The following is a 20,006-nucleotide window of genomic DNA, read 5'->3' as shown; positions in this document are numbered from 1 at the left end:
CGGGTACTACCAGCACACGGGCTGCACCGGGCTCAGCGAACTTAGGATCACTATAAAGTAAGTCATCCTCCCAGTAGATCAAATGCTCCTTGGACCCCAGGCCTGCTGCCTGGTCTGCAGCCTGTTGCCGCACACCAATGAGAGAAGGGCACTCCTTCTGAGCCTGGCAGAATTCCTCCCTGGAGGGACCACCCTCCTGCTGCCACTGGGACAGCTCAAGCAATTCCCCCAGTTCGGCCACCTGCTCCCCTGTAGGTTCCAGGGCATCCCCCTCAGGGTCTGCTTCCTCCTGGACCGTGGGAACAGTGGGGGCTGGTTTCCCGTGCCCTCTACCCCTTCCTCTCTTGGCAGGTTCCTGGGCCATTGTTCCAGGCTCCAGTTCTGCTAGACCGCCCTCTCTGGCTGTCATTGCACGGGTGGACACACAGATCCACGCAGGCAAACCTAACATCTCCAAGTGAGTCCTGTGCTCCACCTCTTTCCATGGGGAGCTCTCCAGGTCATTACCTAATAGACAATCTACAGGCAAGGCATCACTTACAACAATTTCCAAAATACCGGAGACCCCTCCCCATTCAAATGGAACATTTGCCAACTTGCAGTAGCGCACTGAACTGTCAGCTGCCACCACAGGTCGGAGTACCTTGGGAACAATTTGCTCTTCAGACACCCACCGACACCTGACAGATGTCACGCTGGCCCCTGTGTCTCTCAGAACCTCTATTTCCTGTCCATTGATGGTCACCTTCTGCCCGTATTTCTTAGTGTTTTGGGGCAGCAAGGTTTCCTAGGCCATCTCTTGGTCTCCTAGAGAGACAAGGGTCATCAATGCTAACCCCTCCTCCCCACTAGAAATCAAATCCCCTCCCAAAGCTACACTGGCTAACACCGGAGCTGGAGCACCAGTGGGTGCTGGAGGTTTCTTTGGACATTTGGGGGCAATATGCCCCACCTCCCTACAGGCATAGCAAGTAGGCGGGGCCCTTTTGTCCTGCGTGCCCTTATGGGGCCAGGACTTCTTAGGCTTGGGGGGTTGAGACACCTTCTCCTGGGAACCATTTTGGGGCCCTTTAGAAGACTCCTTTTGATTACCCGTGTCCCCCCCACTCTTCTGCTGGGGACCCTGTCCACCTTTGGCTGGGGTACTTACCACCCCCTTGTGGACCCTGGTGCTAGTCCAGCGGTCCGCCTCTTTAGCAAGCTCACTGGGATCAGTTAACTTGCTATCTAAAAGATGCTGGCGCAGCTCTGGAACACATAAACTACTTAAGTGCTCCCAACTAATCAAGTGACACAACCCCACATAATCAGTAACTTTGCTGCCCTTTATCCAACCTTCCAGTGCACGCGTGTACATACTCACACACTCCACCCAAGTACTTGAATCAAGCTTCTTGAAGTTCCTAAACTTCTGGCGGTACTGTTCTGAAGTGAGCCCATACCTGAGGCACAAAGCCTCCTTCATAGCGGGGTAGGATAAAGTACCTGCTGCTTCTAAGGGTGCCAAAACATCCCTCCCAGAGGCCTCAAAATGCTTCCACAATCCTGCCCCCCAATTCTTCTTAGGCACTTCATTCATCGTTAAGGCAAGTTCATACGCTCTGAACCACGCATAAATATCCTCACCCCTCTGATAATTCTGTACCAGATCCTTTGGTATGTATACCTTACCCGCCTGTACTGGTTGTGCGCTGCCACCATTAGAACTGGACTCCTCCTTTTTGGCTTTAATGTCCAGCTCCCTCATGCTCAACTCATGAGCCAATTGGAGTTTCTTCTCCTCCAAAGCGAGAGTATTTCTTCTCTCCTGCGCCTCTTTCTCAGCTTCAAGGTGCAGTCTCCTCTCGTCTGCTTGAGCTTTGAGCTTAAAAAGCTCAATCTCATGGGCCCTAGCTCTCTGTTTCTCCTCCACCTCCTCTGGAGAAATAATCCTACTGGAGTGGTTGCTGCCAGTCCTAGACACTGGCTTCCTCACTGGCAACTCACTGGATACAAAAGCATTCTCCTGTGTGCCTTCCTCTCCAATATCAGCTTCTGGATCACCATGTTTGGCCTCCCACCAGGCCCTCAGAGCTTTCCTTAGCTCTTCCTTGTTTGCGCTGCCCCTTACTGGGCATTCAAGCCGTTTGCAGAATTTTCTCAGTTGCTCCTTGTTATAGATGAACAACTCCTGGATTTCAAATTCCACTTCCACTTCTACACTCACGCTTGGCGCTTTCTGAGACATGATGCTTCCTAACCTTTTCAACTAAAAGGTTTCACCAAAAAGAAAAAATCTTGCGCAACCTGTGCTGCTAAACTAGACTAGTGATGTACAAGAAATCACTGTAGGTCAAGTGCAATTATTAGTTCAAAATCCGCACCGCTGTCCAACAATGTTAGATCTGGGGGTCTCTAGTTGGCAGAGGTAAGTACCTTAGACCAAGTAGGGACCCTTGCTTCTAGTCAGGGGGAAGGAATAACCCTCTGAGATAACCCCTGCTCACCCTCTAGGTAGCTTGGCACGAGCAGTCTAGGCTAACCAGAGGCAATGTGTATAATATTTGCACTTAACACAACAATAATCCCCAATCCACCAGAAACCTGAGACCACACAGGTAAGTATATTTTTATTAAAATATATATCTTTATCTAGTTTCAGCAAGGTAAATAAGCAGTTGCACGATAATCACTTCTTTAGAAAAATGTTGCACTTAATCTTAATGGTTGCACTTGTAAATAGGAAGTTCTTAATAAAAAGATAGTCTCAAGTCTCTTGTAAATCAGTGTTCGAAATAAGCAGTACTGATTCATTTCAGGCAAAAGTGCTCTCAAAAACGAGCATTCAAAACACTGCCCACGGGTAATCTTACTTGGGGGCTTCAAGCGCTGCAAATGCGCTTCTTCGCAAGGCCCAGGGACTCTTTCTTTCCCCAGGTACAACCTCGCTGTCTCTTGTGCCTCAGGCGCACCGTGCCGTGCAGATCGCACGCGTCCCCGCCCCGGCCGGTCCCCTTTCCTCTCCCGCCCGCTCTCGACAATCCAACGAGCGGCGGGGGAGGTGGTGCTGCTCACCTTGTGGGGGACGGCAGGCCAGGGGTGCGGGACGCTCTGGAATCCCTCGGGGAGGTCAGGTCAGTCTTCCCCAGTCCCGGCGGTGATCACGGCAATTCCTCGGCTCTTCCTACAGCTTCAATCCAGGCAGCCAATCCCGTCGCGGCTCCTGTGACGAGCCCCTCTGAACGCGAGGCCGCCAACCAATAGCAGCGCAGCCTCGCTGATGACGGTACGCTCCAACAGCCAATCCCGTCGCGACTCTGGTGAGGGGGCTCGGCTCTCTCACCCAATCAGAGCGCGGCGGGCTCGATCTTCGCAGCGTAAACACCGGCAAGATACGGGGCACTTCTACGGGGGTGTCTGACGGTTGCTGCGACGGTGACACGGCCCACACTGGTTTTTCAGCGCTTCTTGTGCTAGGGAGGCCCACAAGTCTCCGGTCTGCACCACACACGTGTCGATGAACACGTCGATCTTGGCCACACAGCAGGCTGGGTCAGCGCGGCGCCCTCACTCAAATTAGAGAGCAGCCAGTGGGCTAAGCAGCCAAACTACAGGGTTTCACGATCTCGTCGCCACACAGCAGCTTTAGGGGGCACAGCAGAGTCTTGTAGTCCTTGGGCAACCTTTATGTCCCTGGGTTGCAGACAGGGGGCCAGCTCTTCTCAGGCCCTTGGAGATTCAAGTTTGCAGACACAGCACACAGCAAAGTCTTGCAGTTTCAAGCAGGTAGGGTCACAGCACACAGCAAAAGTCCCTTTCTCCTCCTCAGCTTTCAGTTGCAACAGCAGAACAGGTCAGCCCTTAGAGCACACAGCAAGGCAATCTTCCTCTTGTTCTCCAGCAGTCCTTCTTCCAGCAGATGTTCCTTCTTGATTGTAGAATCTTAGAATCGAATCTTCTGTAGTCAGGGGTCCTTCTCTTATACCCCTAAAAGTCTTTGAAGTCCTTTGAAGTCTTTTGAAGTCTTGTGTGCAAGGGGGCACTGAGCCCGGTCTAAACCAGTTCTGGGGGTTGCTGGAGAGCTGGGTGTTTCTGGTTTCCTTCTCCTGTCAGTATCAGGGTCAGAGGTGACAGTTGGCCGGCAGGAGGGGGAGCCAGCATGGTGGCCAGGCAGGCACAGCCCTTCACTACCAGGCGCTATCTCCTCCCGCTTCCCTGGCAGCAGATGTTGCCTTTCATCCACGGGCTGACTCCGACCCCCCTCCGGGGGCTCTGCAGCCCCTGTCACACTCAGACCAGACAGGCAATCCACAAACAGGCCCAGGCACACAGAAAGGTTTAGACAAGAGAACAGCCACTTTCTAAAAGTACTATTCTCAAACACAGGATTCAAAAACAACCCTCACTAAAAGATGTGTTATTAAATTCTGAGTTCAGGGATATCTTTCACTTATGTCCCACCTTGTTCCTATGAGAAGATAGGCTGGTATCCATTGGGACCAGCCTCCCCCATGTTATTCTATGGAGCAAGATAGCCTTACAGCAGTGAGAGCAAAAATGGCTGCTGCCCACTACCAGAGCATGTGACCTGCACTAGTACATCCTCTACCTTATCCATACACTGCACCCTGCCCAGGGGGGTACCCTGAGCCTTCCATAGGGATGACTGATGTGCACAGACAGGGAAGGGTTAGGCCCAGCCAGGGGGGACACTGGCCAGGGGGACATGGCAGTCACTGACTGCACACAGGCCCTGCGCTGGCAGGCCTGAGTCACCAGTTTAGGGGTACTCATGTGGGTGGCGCAATCTGCGCTGCAGGCCCACTAGTAGCATCTGTCATCACCAGCCATGGCACACACAGTGCACTTTACTAGGGACTTCATGGTGATACAAATATGCCAATCAGGTATATTCAATCAATATGACAATTTACAGAGGTAGCACTTACACTCTGGCACTGATCAGCAGTGGCAGAGTGTCCAAAACATCTAAACCAGCAAAAACGAAATCCAGCACAGCATCAAAAATACATGAGTCAGAGGCAAAAAGATGGGGGAAAAACCACGCCAAAGGTGTCAGGTCTAACAGGACCTATTTCTTAATACTGACCATTTGATATTCTTCCGCATGGTGGCGATGTAAGTTTATTTTTTAAATGAGCACATTAACAGAGTGTGCAACAATTTAAAATCTTTGAAAAATAAAAGCATTGTATCTAAGTCATTTTTACAGCTTTGGGTTCCCTGGAAAATTCCAAACTGTAACATTTTTAGGAGTGTGATGGTTAGTGGATAGCACTAGGTCTAGTAGTTGGCAGCGCTGGTGGTGCAAATGAGAAATACCTAGGGCTCGGCGCTTACTAAAAAATAAATATATATATATATAAAGCATTGCAAAGCCCATCACTTGGTAGACTTCCTCGTACAGAGGAAGATGGAACTCAAACAGAAACAATTCACATCTTAAGCAGTGGTAATCCCAATAAAAAGCTAGTACAAGTGCCACCTACCACCCAACAAAACACTTGACACAGGTTTTCTCAGTTGTCGATAATCCACCTGTCCCATGGCATCCTCCAAAGAACATTTAGTCCATTTGGAAAGCGAAGTCGCATGAATCTTCGGTCATTTGACTGATCAAGATTTAGAAATCTACCCTGATGATTATGTTCAGTGACTGAAATAAAAGGACCTTGTTTTGAGGCTGGTTCAGATCTCTCTCTTCGCCCGTAGAGCAATGCCGAGCATGATGGAGTCACATCCAAGGCAATGAGGTTGTCCTCTTTACCTAAGAACACTCACTTCCACTCCTGCTTAGCAGAAGATGCAAATTCAAGCCCCAAACTCTTTCGAAACTACAAGGAAGTGATATATCCACCCAGTGGCGGCTGGCATCTATGGGGAGGGGGGATTGGGCGTGTGCATGTAAAATAATATAAAAAAACTTAAATAAATCTTCCCGAACTCTATGACATCCTCACTCTGGGCCTCTTCTTTCGCCGACACAGGAGCTGGATGCTTGAACTCCCTTTGCCAATCCAGGCACTGTTCTCACCAGCATGAGAGCAGTGCTAGGATTGGTGGGAGCTGCCTCCCTCAGCACTTCACAGTCTTAAGGCAGCTGGGTTAGAGGTGTTTAAAGTGCGCATGTGTGGATGGCCATGTCAAGATGGCCGGCCAAAAAGACATGAGCACTTTAAACAGTGCAATATCAGCCCACCCTGCTCCCTGCTGCTGTCACTTAGCAGCGTCCCCGAGCCTCGTCTTGATGCTTGGCTCAGGATGGGGATGAAAATAAAATGGTAAGTAAATACCATTTTATTTTTCATCTCTGGGGCTTTACGGGGGATTTTTAAGTGGGGCGACACGTCTCCGCTCAAACAGAGGAGCTGCCCCGGCGCCCACCTCAGAACGGACTACACTCTTTTCACCAAGCTCGAGGACATACTAATATCTTCTTTTTGACACTTGCTCCACCCAACTCTGCCTCTGAGCCACAAATGTTGGATGGCAGAGGGGCGTTCATGAGGTCCTGCCCTTATGAACACAGGATACCCCAAGAATCTGCCAGCCTTCTGCCACTGATGTCTGCAATGCAAAGGGCATTATTCTTGTCTTTATCTCATTGGAACCCAACGCAAGCAGCCTCCTTCATGCTACACTCCACCCAAGGAAAGTCCTTACACCCAAGCATGTAATTTCAGAGAGGTGCAGGACGACAAACACAGATTCCAATATCAAATCCAGCTACACACTGAGATCTGCCCTGCCGTGGGGGGACAGCAAGACGACTGAGATCATGTGCCTGGGCTCTATGGGCCTTTACCAGGCCCATCCACCTACCCAGACTCAATGGGGATCCCCTCTATGTCAGTACAGTAGCTTCACAACCTGGGAATGTTGTTCAGTACTGACCTCTCTACAAATACCAAATGGAAATCCAAACTCCAAGAGTGATTGAGTCGATCTCCAACATATCACGGGAGACCCACTCCTCCTGGTACTTCCACATACAATCTTTCTCAAACTTTGTATAGTAAACTCAAATGTGGACTACCCAGAGCTTGATTTGAGCCGGTGGTTTCTGGTGCTCAGCACCAACACTTCATTGTCAGCAGCAGCTCTAGTGACAGTGTACCACATGGTGGCGCGGTCTGTCTAATTTTGAGATGAGCACAACAGCAGTGTTTAATGAGTCAATATACATTCAAAAAGAATAGTACCTGCTCCTCACTCCATTATTATAGCTGTGGGTCGCCTGGGATAGTCTGAATTGCCACACTTGTAGGACGGTTAGTAGATGTGTTCTTACTGTCATTGGCAGTGCTGGCAGGGGCAATGGGTGGTGCAGGGCGCAGAGAACTACCAAGAAGAGCCCTGGCACTTACTTTTTTTTTTTAACAAATGAGGCACTGTCTTATTCAATGCCCTCTAGAATGAAATGATGACAAACAGCACTCCAGCTACATGTGCCTTTGTGTGGCATTCACTATATGTCAGAACTACGACACCCAGACGTTTAAGGCACTACCCTACCTCCTGTTGACCATTGATTAAAGTTCAACAATCTGGGGAAGATTTACAAGAACTGGCGCATCTCTGCATATAAGCAGGGATGCGCCAGTTAAAATGCGCCACTTAAAAATACCATTGCAGAACCATGGATGTGTTGCATTTACAATGCGGCGCACTGTGGCAAAGGTTAGACAGATGCGTGACGCATCTTTTCGGCGTAAGGGCAGCGCATTGCTGGAGTCACGTTGCAAGTATGACGCAACTCCAGCAATGGTTAGGAATGCCTATTCCTAACATGCTGTGTCACTCCTTACGCCTGCTTTAAGCAGGCGCAAGGTTTTGATGCAGTGGCGTTGTAAAAGTGACTCCGTGAAATCTTGTAGATTTTACTGCATCACTTTTATGAGGCTTTTCTGCGTGGGTACGCCCACCCTGCATACATTACACCTGACGCAGGTAGAATGTAGCGCTGGGCTTTACAACGTGACACATCTTCCTAGATGTGTCACGTTGTCAATATGTCAAAACGTGGCACATTGTTTACGTCGCCGCTGCATCACAGAAGTGACGCAACGGCGGCGTAAAGTTGTCGCAAGGGGCTTGTAAATCTGCCCCTCTGTGCTTGGTGAAAAGACCTTCTTTAAAGTCTTCCATAGGGTTTGCGTCAAGGATTTCCATCCCCACCACCAGCACACACTCCTTAGGTTGTACACACAAACAGGTACACATCATTTGGGAAGATCACTGCACATTCAAAAGTTACTTTTAGAATGCAGTAATATCACTTTTCCTGAACTATATCGAAGAGTTTGCGGCAGATGTCCTCTTAACGCCCATCTCTAAATGATTATGAATATTAATGAACTGACAGTTATACTTAATGGCTCAGAATAGCGGTTTGAAGTTCAATATTGCTTCGCCTCAAGGCACCTTCCCTCTTCTCTTTCTCACCATATCCTCCATTTACCCCTCACACAGCTTCCTCTATTACCCTCCTCACACTTATAGGCTCAAACTGCCCAAGTATTTTACCTGGAAAGGGCCAACATCAGAGTGGACAAGTGAGAGGCTGAAGCTGAAAGAAAAGAGAAACAACCGTCAGTTCAGGCAATAAAGAACTGACTTTCAAAAGTTATGTAATATATATATATATATATATATATATATATATATATATATATATATATATATGTTGTATTTTATGAAACTCCTGTCATTTTTACGCGCTGTAACTAGTAACGTGTTAATGGTACCCAATTTACCATCTTAGAAAGGATGGAATGAAAGCTGAGTCAGTCTTGTAGGGGTTTGAAGCACACCTCAGATGTCAGCGGCTAGCGTTGAACCCACAGAGCCATCATGCCAGGTTAGGGAATTGTGTGTCTTCGAAGTTATTAATTTGAAAACACCTTAAATTTTATCTCAGAGAGTGATGTAAGAGTTTAGCAGCAACAACTTTGGTCACAGAATGAATCAGTAATTGGAACGTGTTTAATATGCAAGATTCCAGTGAGTTGTAAATGTTTTGATATGTTAGTGATTTCTATTCCACATTACATGGCCCTAATGTCCAATCAAAGTGCCGGGGGAACAAGAGATGGAAAACGTGGAGGCAAAATAAAAGACATGATAAAGAATAGCAAAAAGGCTAGGCCTGGGGCTAAAACGTACTGCAGGGCCCTCTGGGTGCTTCTTCCATTTTATCCAGGTGCTACAAGCAACATCTTTTTTTAAGTATAAAAATGTAGTTCAGGGAAAGAGAAAACATGGTGTCTTTCGCCATCTAGTGGTTTGATCACACAAGTGCCCCCATTAGTCAAGACCACAGATTTGCTCAGAATTAAAAATCTGTACATAAATGTTGCTGAAGTAGAGCTGCTGCGTAAAACAGCCACTGCTCTTCCCTCGCCCCCCTCCTCCCCACTGAGTGCCTTGCTCGTAAGGAGGGATGAGTGAACCCCAAGTGAGATTTGTAAGTCCAGAGGGATTGGGAAGAATGGGTACTCTCCAGTGATGACAATGAAACCTGTGGCAGGGACTCCAATGCATTATATTGGGACAATGAAGTGGGTAATACGTGGGAAGATATGCCAGTGTATGAGATCACTGATTGGCTGGAAATAAGTAGACACAAAGAACATTTAAGAGGCTTGTAGTGGGGATATGAAGCTAGCGAGGAGACTGGCCGAGGCACAGTTGATAGGTATAAGACTTGAGAAAAAAAAGAGTGAAACCCAAAACAAGTGCATATGTCAGTCAGGCAGAAAATGGGGAATAACTCGAAGGTGTTTAAAACTGTTAGTGGATGGGAAACCCTCAACTAAAGCCTGAGGCCTGTGCTGGATAAATAACTTAGATTCTGCTAACATCAGTTTTTTTCAGTTTGATAACAAAGTTTATTTAGACAATTATTTATTATTATTTTAAGAATTTATAAAGCGCGACTGTCACCATTGCAGGCATCCTGGCGACAATAGTCTATAAACCATACATAGAACAATGGATCACACATAGTGATAAAATATTTAAAACCACAGTTCATTTTACACATCAACAACACTTATAAAACCATAAAACATAAAATTGGGATGCTCTGTAGTTTTAAACTCTCCCGCCCTCCTTTGTTGCCTCCATTACATATTCTCTTGTCGCTTTCAGGAACTTTCCCAACGCAATTGTAATATCCAAAAATGACATTTCTGTAAGGAGGTCGATGACGTCAGCACGAGAGGTCACCTCATATTTTAAAAAAATTGGACGTAAAAAAACTTTCCGAATTGCTAAAATCCATGTACAATCAAGCAGTATATGTAAAATATAATTACTTACTCCTAAACCACATTTACAAGTACTGTCCGGTTGGATCAGGGCCACTCTTATTTTTCTTTCAATCTTCCATGGATTTAGGCCCACCCGAACCTTCAAGATTTCATGTCTTAACCATCTATTGGGCAGCAAATCCAGGTATGGGAACCGGACATCCTTTTCCCATTCATTCTTTACCCAGTTCACCGATTTGTTTAGCCTCAGATAGACCATGTCTTGTGATATGGAGTATTCAAGCCCGTGGTCTCTAAGCATTTTTTTAGTACAGACTATATTCAACAAAGGTGGGGAGAGGCTCAATTTTAAGTGTGCGGCTACCGACTGGCGGGTTTTCCTCACATCTCGTGCCCATCGTAAGCTGCTTACTTGAATTTCCTCTCTGCACCAATTTGAAACCTTATCATCACCACCAGACTCCTGTCGGTTCCAAAATCTTATTAAGGACATTTGAGTCTTTACATCCCATGCTGTCAGTCCCACCTCCATTCTAATAGCTTGGATCATGGAGCTATTCGGTAAGGACAGCAGCATTTTCAGAATTTTACCTTCTTCCCGGTCCCACCCTCTTTTGCCACTCAGGAAAAGCACTTCTGCTCCATAAAGCACTTGTGGGGGGATCATAGCTTCAAAAGCCTTTAAAATCGGTCTGTGTGACATATCACCGTAATCTTTATTACATTTTTTCAGACCACAGACCGATGAATAAGCCTTTGCCGTTTGTGCCTCCAAGTGGGTATTCCACTTTAATGAGCTGTCAAACCAAAGGCCTAAATATTTATATTCACCTACTACGTCTAATTTATCCTGTCCTAAAAACCAATTAACATTATTTACCCTCTTTCCAAAACATAGGATCTTTGTTTTCTCCATATTCACGGTTAAGAGCTTTTTATCACAACACATTTAACTTCCTTTGGAGGCCCATTTCAGTTGGATCCAAGATCACAAGATCATAGGCATATAAGAGACATGACACTTTATTGCTATTCATTCGTGGGCTCGCGCTTTTTTCAACTTCCAAGACTGCTGGGAGGTCTGCTAAGAAAATTGAAAAAAGCAAGGGTGCCAAAACGCACCCTTGTCTCAAACCGTTCTTTACTGGAATTTTATGGGTTAGTGAGCCCTTTATGTATCTAATGACCTGGGCCCAATTGGCACTATGTAATTCTTTTAAGATGTTCAATATACCCTGTGGTATTCCGTAGTTTTCTAGTACTTCCCAAAAACGATTTCGGTCCACTGTGTCAAACGCCTCCCGGAAATCGACGAAACAGCAAAATAATTTGCCGTTTGGTTCCATCGATTTCCTGCCCAATGCCCACAGTGCAAAACAATGATCTATCGTGGAGTGGCCTTCTTTGAATCCACCCTGTTCGACCGGAACGATAGACCTGTGTTCTACCCAAACTTTTAGCTTATTTAGGATTATTTTAGAGAATATTTTTTCTCCTATATCTAATAGGTTGATTAGCCTATAATTCTTCAGGGCATATACATCCCCTTTCTTATGTAGCGGTCTTATTATAGCTCCCTTCCAGTTTGAGGGCATAGTCCCTTGGTCTAAAATTAAGGCAAACATTTTCGCGTAGAATTCCGCCCACCAGGGCTGGTTTGAATTTAATATCAGGGCTGGTAAGTTATCTGGGCCTGCTGCTCTGGTTAGTTTCAGTGTCCCTATTGTCCTAAGGACATTTGTTATTGAGCATTCTTGTTTTAAGTCCTCTACTAGGCCTCTCCAATCCCATGGTGCCTCATTTCCATTCCCACTCCCAGGGGTGTATAATTGCTGTATATACTCTGCCCACGCCCCCTCTTCCACTACGCAAGTCATAGGGGCAACCGAAGATTCTGTAGCTGACTGGATTAGCTTCCAGAACTGCCGTATATTCTTGGATTCGATTGCTTCCAATAATTTGCCCCAACACATTTCTTTATAGGTCCTTTTAGCATCGCGGATTAGAGCGGTATATTCCCTCTTTATTTTTACTAGGTTTTCCGCCCTAGCTTGCACACATTTTTTCCGCAGGCTGCGTTCTTCTCGCCTAACTTCTCTTTTCTTTAGTAAGCAGTACTGGTTAAACCAAGTTCCTTGCTTTGCTTGTGACCTTCCATTGTTCTTATTGGCGCTTACATCATACCTTAATTCTACACTTATGCTTTCCACTACTTGAGTTATTTTCTCAACATACCAAGGTAAGTTTTGGCCGCACAAGCAACCTAATTTCACCTTTTGTTGCAGACTAGTTAGCCTCTCGATATATTTTTCAGTTAACCGGGTGGTTATCCGCTTTGGATAGTCCATCTCTTGTGGAATAACTTTATCACATGCTAAATGTTGGGCTATTACAAGCTCTAATTTTAACATTTTATGATCACTACATTCCTCGGGGTCGATCCTAAAATCTTTTACCAACTCAAAATTCCATGTTAACATAAAGATATAATCTATAGGGCAATTTTGAGTCCCATATTTAAAGGTTTTCTTTGCAGGACAGTCCTGAGTTGTCCTACCATTTAGACCAAATAAACTTTTTGTCGCTAAGAAATAGCCCAGGTTAGCCGCATCAGTCGGTATTTTAATTTCTGGAAAATCTGCTTTTTCTGCTTCATAAGCCTCTAGAATTTCTGTATACCACTGATTAGACAATTTTGGGTTTAATTTGTGATTAAAATCTCCCAATAACAACATCAAATCATTTCCATACTTATCACAAAGTGTATCCATATCATTCTTAAAATATAACAATTCGTCCCCATATTCCTTCCGTGAACGCCACTGCATATACACATTTAGGATCAGCATATTTTCATATTTTTTATCAGCAAATGATGTTTGTATTCTACAAGCCAAAAGCCACTTAGACGTCACAGGTATCTGAAAAACCTTAGTCAATAAATTTGTTGAAATCAAAGTCAGCAAGCCGCCGGCTGGACGGCCAGAGGTAGATTTTTCTGCTGGTCGGTAAATTTGTTGAAACCCTTCCACTACCGGGGGTTTTCCACAGAGCCCGGTCTCTTGTATACAAATGATTTCACACTTTTTTGCGAGTTCTTTCAAAGCTTCCTGTTTTACTTGAGTACCCATCCGATTCATAGTCCAAGAGTCCATATATGTGCTCCGTGACTGCCCCCTTACCTATTCTACATCGCTTAGGGGATCATTGATTACAGATTCCTCCCTATAGCTTTGTGAAGGGCCTGCCGGGCTTACAATATTACTCCAATTTTTCCAGGACTCCGCTAGGTCCGAATTATTTATCACTATATTGAAGTTTTCCCGCCCTTGTTCCATTTCCCTTCCTGGTAGCTTCACTTGTCTCTTGCCTAGCCCTGCATGGTACTTTAAAAAACATCTCTGCTGAGGCCCCATAAGACCTTGTACTAGCTCTTCTTTGGGCACTAGTCTAATCCCCTCTTTTTGGATCTCCTGCTCTGCATTTATTATTGCAGTTATGTCCAGAGCCGAATAGAACTGTACCTTAGTAACCTCCTTACCATCACCATTTACCTGGAATCCCACCTGTCTCAGGTCTTCTGGGCCTATGCTTTTTAGATTTGGCAGTGCGCAAATATATTAAGAAGGTGGGGCCTATTTAGATAAGCACTCTTTTTTGCTTTTTTCCCACTCCTTCCCAATTTTACTTGTTCAAAGTAGAGTGACTTATTCCCTTTATCCATCTCTTCTCCAGGCTTAGCCTCCCCCTGATGTTGTTCTGTGTTAATTCTGCGTCCCTCCTCCGGGTTACTTTCCCAATATACCTTCTTTTTGGCTGGGACCTTCCGGGCGGATGCACTCACTTGCTCAGGGGCCACCCGTCTTATATTTTTTATCACCTTTTCTTGGTGGGTTTGCTTCTTACAACCGCTTTCCTTTTTCGCTAGCCTCCTGCCCCAATTCTCTGATCTTTATTCTAATTAGACTGGGTTCCTTCACAGTTTTATGGGGCTGGGACTTAGGATCTTGTACTACTGCTTCTGTTAACTCATACCTTTCTTCACATTTTTTTGTCGCTCTTTTGCTCACCTTTCCTTTCACCCCCCTTCTTGCCACTCTTACTCATTTTGATAAGCCATAGTTCCTAAATTCGCCTCTTCTTTTTACCAGCATTGGCCATCGTGACACATAAACTTGTTGTTCCCCCGAGTGGGTTATATCAACTTGACTTGCTGATGGGGGTTTAATAATTCCACCTTCCTCGTCCCCTTCCCTCCCTAGACCCGTAACCACCGGATCTAAGACAGGTCTTAACATTGAGGGCATTTGACCCCTAATACCATGTAATTCTCCCTCAATTTTAGACAGGTGCATTTTTTGGCTTTTCAGAATATCATGGTTTAGCATTGTTACTTCTAACAGTCCTTGTAACGATTTTTGCACCATTAACATCAGTTCCAAGATTGAAGATGCTGGAGTTTCTGACGACTCCAAGTTTATCTCAAGGAGCTGGTTTTCGCCATTTGTGTCGCCATTTTTGTCCAGACCTACAAGGTCATTGCTTCTCGTTAAAACCAGCTTTTCTGTTCCAGCAAAACTTCCATCGGGATTTGGGGTTCTTTCATCACTATGCCTCGAACCCAGGCTAACTACCTCCTCCGACGTCTGTCGTAACAATCGCGGAGAAGAAGAAAGTCGCGGTGACATTATTGTCCCCTTTTGGCCTATCAGAGACTGTACCGATCGATCGACCAGGTCTATTGAGTCTACCAAACAGTCATCAAAGATCAGAGACGTGCCCCCTTTCAATGAATCCTCCTCTTCTTCGGTAGCCATGGCTTTAGCCGGTGAAAAAAACATTTTAAAGTGCTTTCCCACGAATTCTTTGATTGTATGGGACGCTACACTCCCCTTACTTCCTCCCTGTTGTAGTTCTTTGGGGGTTTTCTCTTTATTCTTTTGAGAGTGTTTGGATTTTTCCTTGACCCCTGGTGATGTCAAACTCTCTTGGTCATCTTGTCTATTTTCGCTGTTAGACTTTGCTTTCCTTGTTATTCCTAAAGTGCTTTTGTTTTTCCGTGGAGCCATTCTAGTCCTTAAGCACTTCCCTCAAGTGCTTCTAATTAAAAACAATTTAATTAAACTTAAATATTAATGCAAAAATTATTTCCACTTACCTCTGTTGTGCCTTGTACTTGCGCTTGTGCCCCGTGCCCTACTCCACTTCTCCTTGTAAAGTTATTTGTCCTGGTTTATTTTGCCAATTAGTCCAAGTTTCCTACCTCCACGCCCTCAGCTTTAACTCTCATGAGGGTTCATAGGGATTAATGAGGGTATAGCCAAGAGGGATAACTCCTTCTACTGCTTTGGCCAAGAAGTCTACTCTCTTAACCTCCTCCTATGCCGCCGCCACTTCCACCTGCTTTCTCTACCCCCACTCCACCTCCGCAACACAGTTAGAACTCAGGCGGGGGGGAGATTTTCAAATCTTGCACGCCCACGCTGGTCTGTGGCCGGTCTATGGCTATTTTGTTCGGTTTATTCGGTTATTCAGTATACACTGGATTGATTTGGTCAATTGCTTTTCACATTGGTCTCTTCTTATGCCCAGTCCACCAGTTTTTGGCTTGCTGCCAGAAGAGCTGAGGTGACAGGGGCACTCTGGGAGTTCCAAATGATGACACTGGCCACGAAGGGCAGTTGATGGATATCCTTACTGTTTTCTCCCCTTCTCAGGGTTCCTTCTGTCACAGAGTTGTACATGTGTCAGTAACTGTAGTGATCACGGTCTTTAGTTCTGATGAGTGACTTGTTTGATTTTCTTAGCCTCTGTAGTGTTTTATCCTTCACTAGATCACCAGATTTTTCTATGTGTTGAATATGTTAGGATTTGGGGATTGAATCTGGTCAGGTCTCTAAACATTTCCCTTTGACCCTTGCTCCCTTTGGGAGTGTTGTGTTGTAGGATTTGAGTATTCCCTCTTCATTATTTCAGGATTCTCTTTCCATCTCCCCCTCTTCCGCTCTATCCATTATTGAGTGACGTGCACTTGGGGATTTCTGCATGAAACAAGGAGAATGTAAGTTGTCCTGTCTATGGGCCCGATTCACAGAACTAACTTAAGACAAAATCCTAAACGTACTACCATTTTGGTATTCACAGAAGGCACCTACTCATTTTGGTATTCGCAGAAGGCACCTACTCATTTTGGTATTCACAGAAGGCACTTACTCATGATGAGCAAGTGCCTTCTGTGAATACCAAAATGAGTAAGTTACTCAAAATGAGTAAGTGGCACTTACTCATGAATGAGTAAGTGCCTTCTGTGAATACCAAAATGAGTAAGTGCCTTCTGTGAATACCAAAATGGTAGTAAATTTAGGATTTTGTGTTAAGTTAGTTCTGTGAATCGGGCCCAATGTCTCTAGCCTAGCAGCCGCAGGACATTGCAGGGCATATTTACAAGCCCCTAACACCGTCGGAGCGTCACTTTTTCTGGCGCCCCACTAAAAAACACCCACAGCAAGACCACCACCAGGAAACCTTCATGGTTCACAGACGCCCTCAAAGCCGCAAAGAAATCCTGCCTAACCCTCGAAAAGACCTGGCGCAAGGAACGGACATCGGAGAACATGACAGCCCTCGAAACCGCCACCCGCGAATACCACCAGCAGATCTGGAACACCAAGAGGAATTCACTCAAGGAACGACTAGACAACAACACCCACAACAGCAAGGAACTCTTCAACATCATCAAAGAGTTTTCGAACCCTGACGCCAGCAACAACGACATCAGTCCTTCGCAAGACCTCTGCAACACCCTTGCCACGTTCTTCCACCGCAAGATCACAGACATACACAACAGCTTCAGACCCCAATCTCCACCCCCGGACACCAGCCCAATGACCCCCACCACCACCATCAACTCCTGGACCCCCATCAGCAGTGAAGACACCATCCACATCATGAACACCATCCACTCCGGCTTCCCCGCAGACCCGTGCCCTTATCACATCTTCAACAAGGCCGACACCACCATCGCACCTCACCTACGGAACATCATTAACAGCTCCTTCATGTCAGCCACCTTCCAAGAAAGCTGGAAGCACGCTGAGATCAACGCCCTCCTGAAAAAAACCACAGCCGACCCCAGGGACCTCAAGAGCTTCCGGCCCATCTCGCTTCTCCCCTTCCCGGCCAAAGTCATCGAGAAGACCGTCAATAAACAACTGACCGCCTTCATCGAGGACAACAACCTGCTCGACCCCTCCCAGTCCGGATTCTGAGCAAATCACAGCACGAGACCGCCCTCATCGCAGCCACTGATGACATCAGAACCTTGATGGACAACGGAGAAACAACCGCCCTCATCCTCCTGGACCTCTCTGCAGCCTTTGACACCGTATGCCACCGCACCATAGTACACCGCCTGAACAACACTGGCATCCAGGGGAAGGCTCTGGAATGGATCACCTCGTTCCTCACCAGCAGAACCCAGAGAGTCCGCCTCCCCCCTTCCGATCCTCGGCAACCGAAATCATCTGCGGCGTACCCCAAGGATCCTCTCTCAGCCCAACACTCTTCAACATCTACATGAGCCCCCTCGCCACCATCGCAAGAAAACACAACATCAACATCATCTCCTACGCCGACGACACCCAGCTGATACTCTCCCTTACCAAGGACCCAGCCATCGCCAAATCAAACTTCCAGGAAGGAATGAAGGAGGTAGCTGACTGGATGAAGCACAGCCGCCTCACACTCAACTCGGACAAGACTGTGCTCATCATCCTTGGACAATCCCCCTCAGCATGGGACAACTCCTGGTGGTCCTTGGCACTGGGCACCGCACCAACACCCACAGACCATGCACGCAACCTGGGTTTCATCTTGGACTCGTCGCTCACAATGACCAAACAAGTCAACGCCGTCTCTTCCTCATGCTTCAACACCCTGCGCATGCTCCGGAAGATCTTCCGATGGATCCCCACCGAAACCAGAAGAACAGTCACCAAGGCCCTCGTCAGCAGCCGACTGGACTACGGGATCGCCCTCTTTGCTGGAACAACCATCAAACTCCAGAACCGTCTCCAGCTTATACAAAACGCCTCCGCACGACTCATCCTTAACATCCCCCGCCAAAACCACATCTCAACCCACCTGAGAGATCTCCACTGGCTCCCCGTCAGCAAAAGGATCATTTTCAGACTGCTCACCCACGCACACAAAGCACTTCACAACCTGGGCCCGGAATACCTCAACAGCCGACTCACGTTCTACACCCCTGCCCGCCAGCTCCGCTCAGCCAACCTCGCTTTCGCCACCATCCCACGGATCCGCAGAACCACCACCGGAGGAAGATCGTTCTCCTACCTGGCAGCAAAGACCTGGAATTCCCTCCCCACCCACCTACGACTGATCCAGGACCACCTCAGCTTCAGTAGGCGCCTCAAGACCTGGCTCTTTGAGCAGTAGCAGCACCCCGCACCCTCAGCGCCTTGAGACCCTAACGGGTGAGTAGCGCGCTTTACAAATTTTATGATTGATTGACGCTCAGGTGATGCTGCTCTCAACCCAATATTTCCAAGGTGGCATTAATCCACTAAACGTGGCTTATGCCACCTTGTAAATATGCCCCTTACCGCAGCAGTTTGCTGTGGCAAATGGGAAGGCAATAAAAGTTGCTGTGGGTGCACGGATGCCTGCGCTGGTGATAGGCATCTTTTTTAGCAGCAGTGCCAGGGGAAACATAGGGGTGTGCCATATTTTTATAAATACGGCGCAACCCTGCATTAAAAAAATGTCAGAGCGCAGTGTTAGCAATTTGACTCCAACATTTTTTTTTAAATATCCCCCTCTGTCTTCTGTGTTTAATCACCAAGGTATTTTGTTCAACAAATGAAGGCATTATTGGGATCTAGGAACTGTTTCTTCTTTGGACGAGCCCACTAAAATGTGACATCCCTAATGCCAATAATCAGAGAAATAGTTGTTATGTGTGTGGCCTTTTGTTCACTTTCAGTGAGTATGAGAGACTATGGGAGTAGCCATGTCTCTAGGTAAAGGCTGCAGATGCGCCTTGATGGTGCCACAGTTACTTGCACATTGACATAAGGTTAAATTCATGTTTTTTATGCCTCCAATCATGAGCATTAGGCCGCCTTGTTTGACTTAACATCAGCCTGTGTGTGTGTGTTTTGGTTCTGTATTTATTTGCTATGAATGAAAACAAAATGTTCTAGCATTTACCTGTCAAGCTCCAGGGACCCACAGAGGTTTTGACCTGAATTCATCAGCTGCACCTTTATCATGGCGTCCTAAGAAGAAAACAGAGTGTTATCGAGTCCCCGAAGTAATCCAGGCTAAAAGACAGAGGTGTGCAGAGCACAGATGGATGGAGACTGAAGACCGAAAGCAGTAAAGGTGGAGAGACATGAAAGGCTCAGAACAGTGCTTAATTTGAGCTGGTGGTTTCCAGTGCTTGGCACCAGCACCTAATTGTCAACACCAGTGCTTTTGACAGTATGACACATGGTGGCGCTGTCTGTCTAATTTAGAGATGAACACAACATCAGTTGTTTTTAATTCAATACAGATTGAAAAGGATTATTCCCTGCCGCCTACGCCATTCTTATAGCTTTTTGGGCCTGGAATAATCTGAATCGTCACATTTATAGGAGAGTGATGTTTAGTAGTTGTGATGGTACTAATATTGGCAGCACTTGCAGGGGCTTTGTGAGGTGCAAGCTG

At 46.5% G+C, this 20,006-nt stretch overlaps 1 protein-coding gene across 1 annotated transcript in view; it reads right to left on the bottom strand.

The window, feature by feature from the left end:
• LOC144768237 (bactericidal permeability-increasing protein-like) overlaps positions 1-20,006 on the bottom strand; it is a 145,561-nt gene that overhangs the window by 16,432 nt on the left and 109,123 nt on the right. The window contains exons 12-13 of the mRNA XM_078651744.1: positions 19,506-19,573; positions 8,527-8,569 (exon numbers count right to left, since the gene is read on the bottom strand). Coding sequence (XP_078507870.1) covers positions 8,527-8,569; positions 19,506-19,573 — 111 coding nt within the window. The remainder of the gene's footprint in view (positions 1-8,526; positions 8,570-19,505; positions 19,574-20,006) is intronic.

The sequence above is a fragment of the Lissotriton helveticus genome, chromosome 7, assembly GCF_964261635.1.
Source record: "Lissotriton helveticus chromosome 7, aLisHel1.1, whole genome shotgun sequence".
Classification (NCBI taxonomy): domain Eukaryota; kingdom Metazoa; phylum Chordata; class Amphibia; order Caudata; family Salamandridae; genus Lissotriton; species Lissotriton helveticus.
Note: the sequence above shows the minus strand (reverse complement) of the source record. Positions and strands in the feature narration are given on the sequence as shown.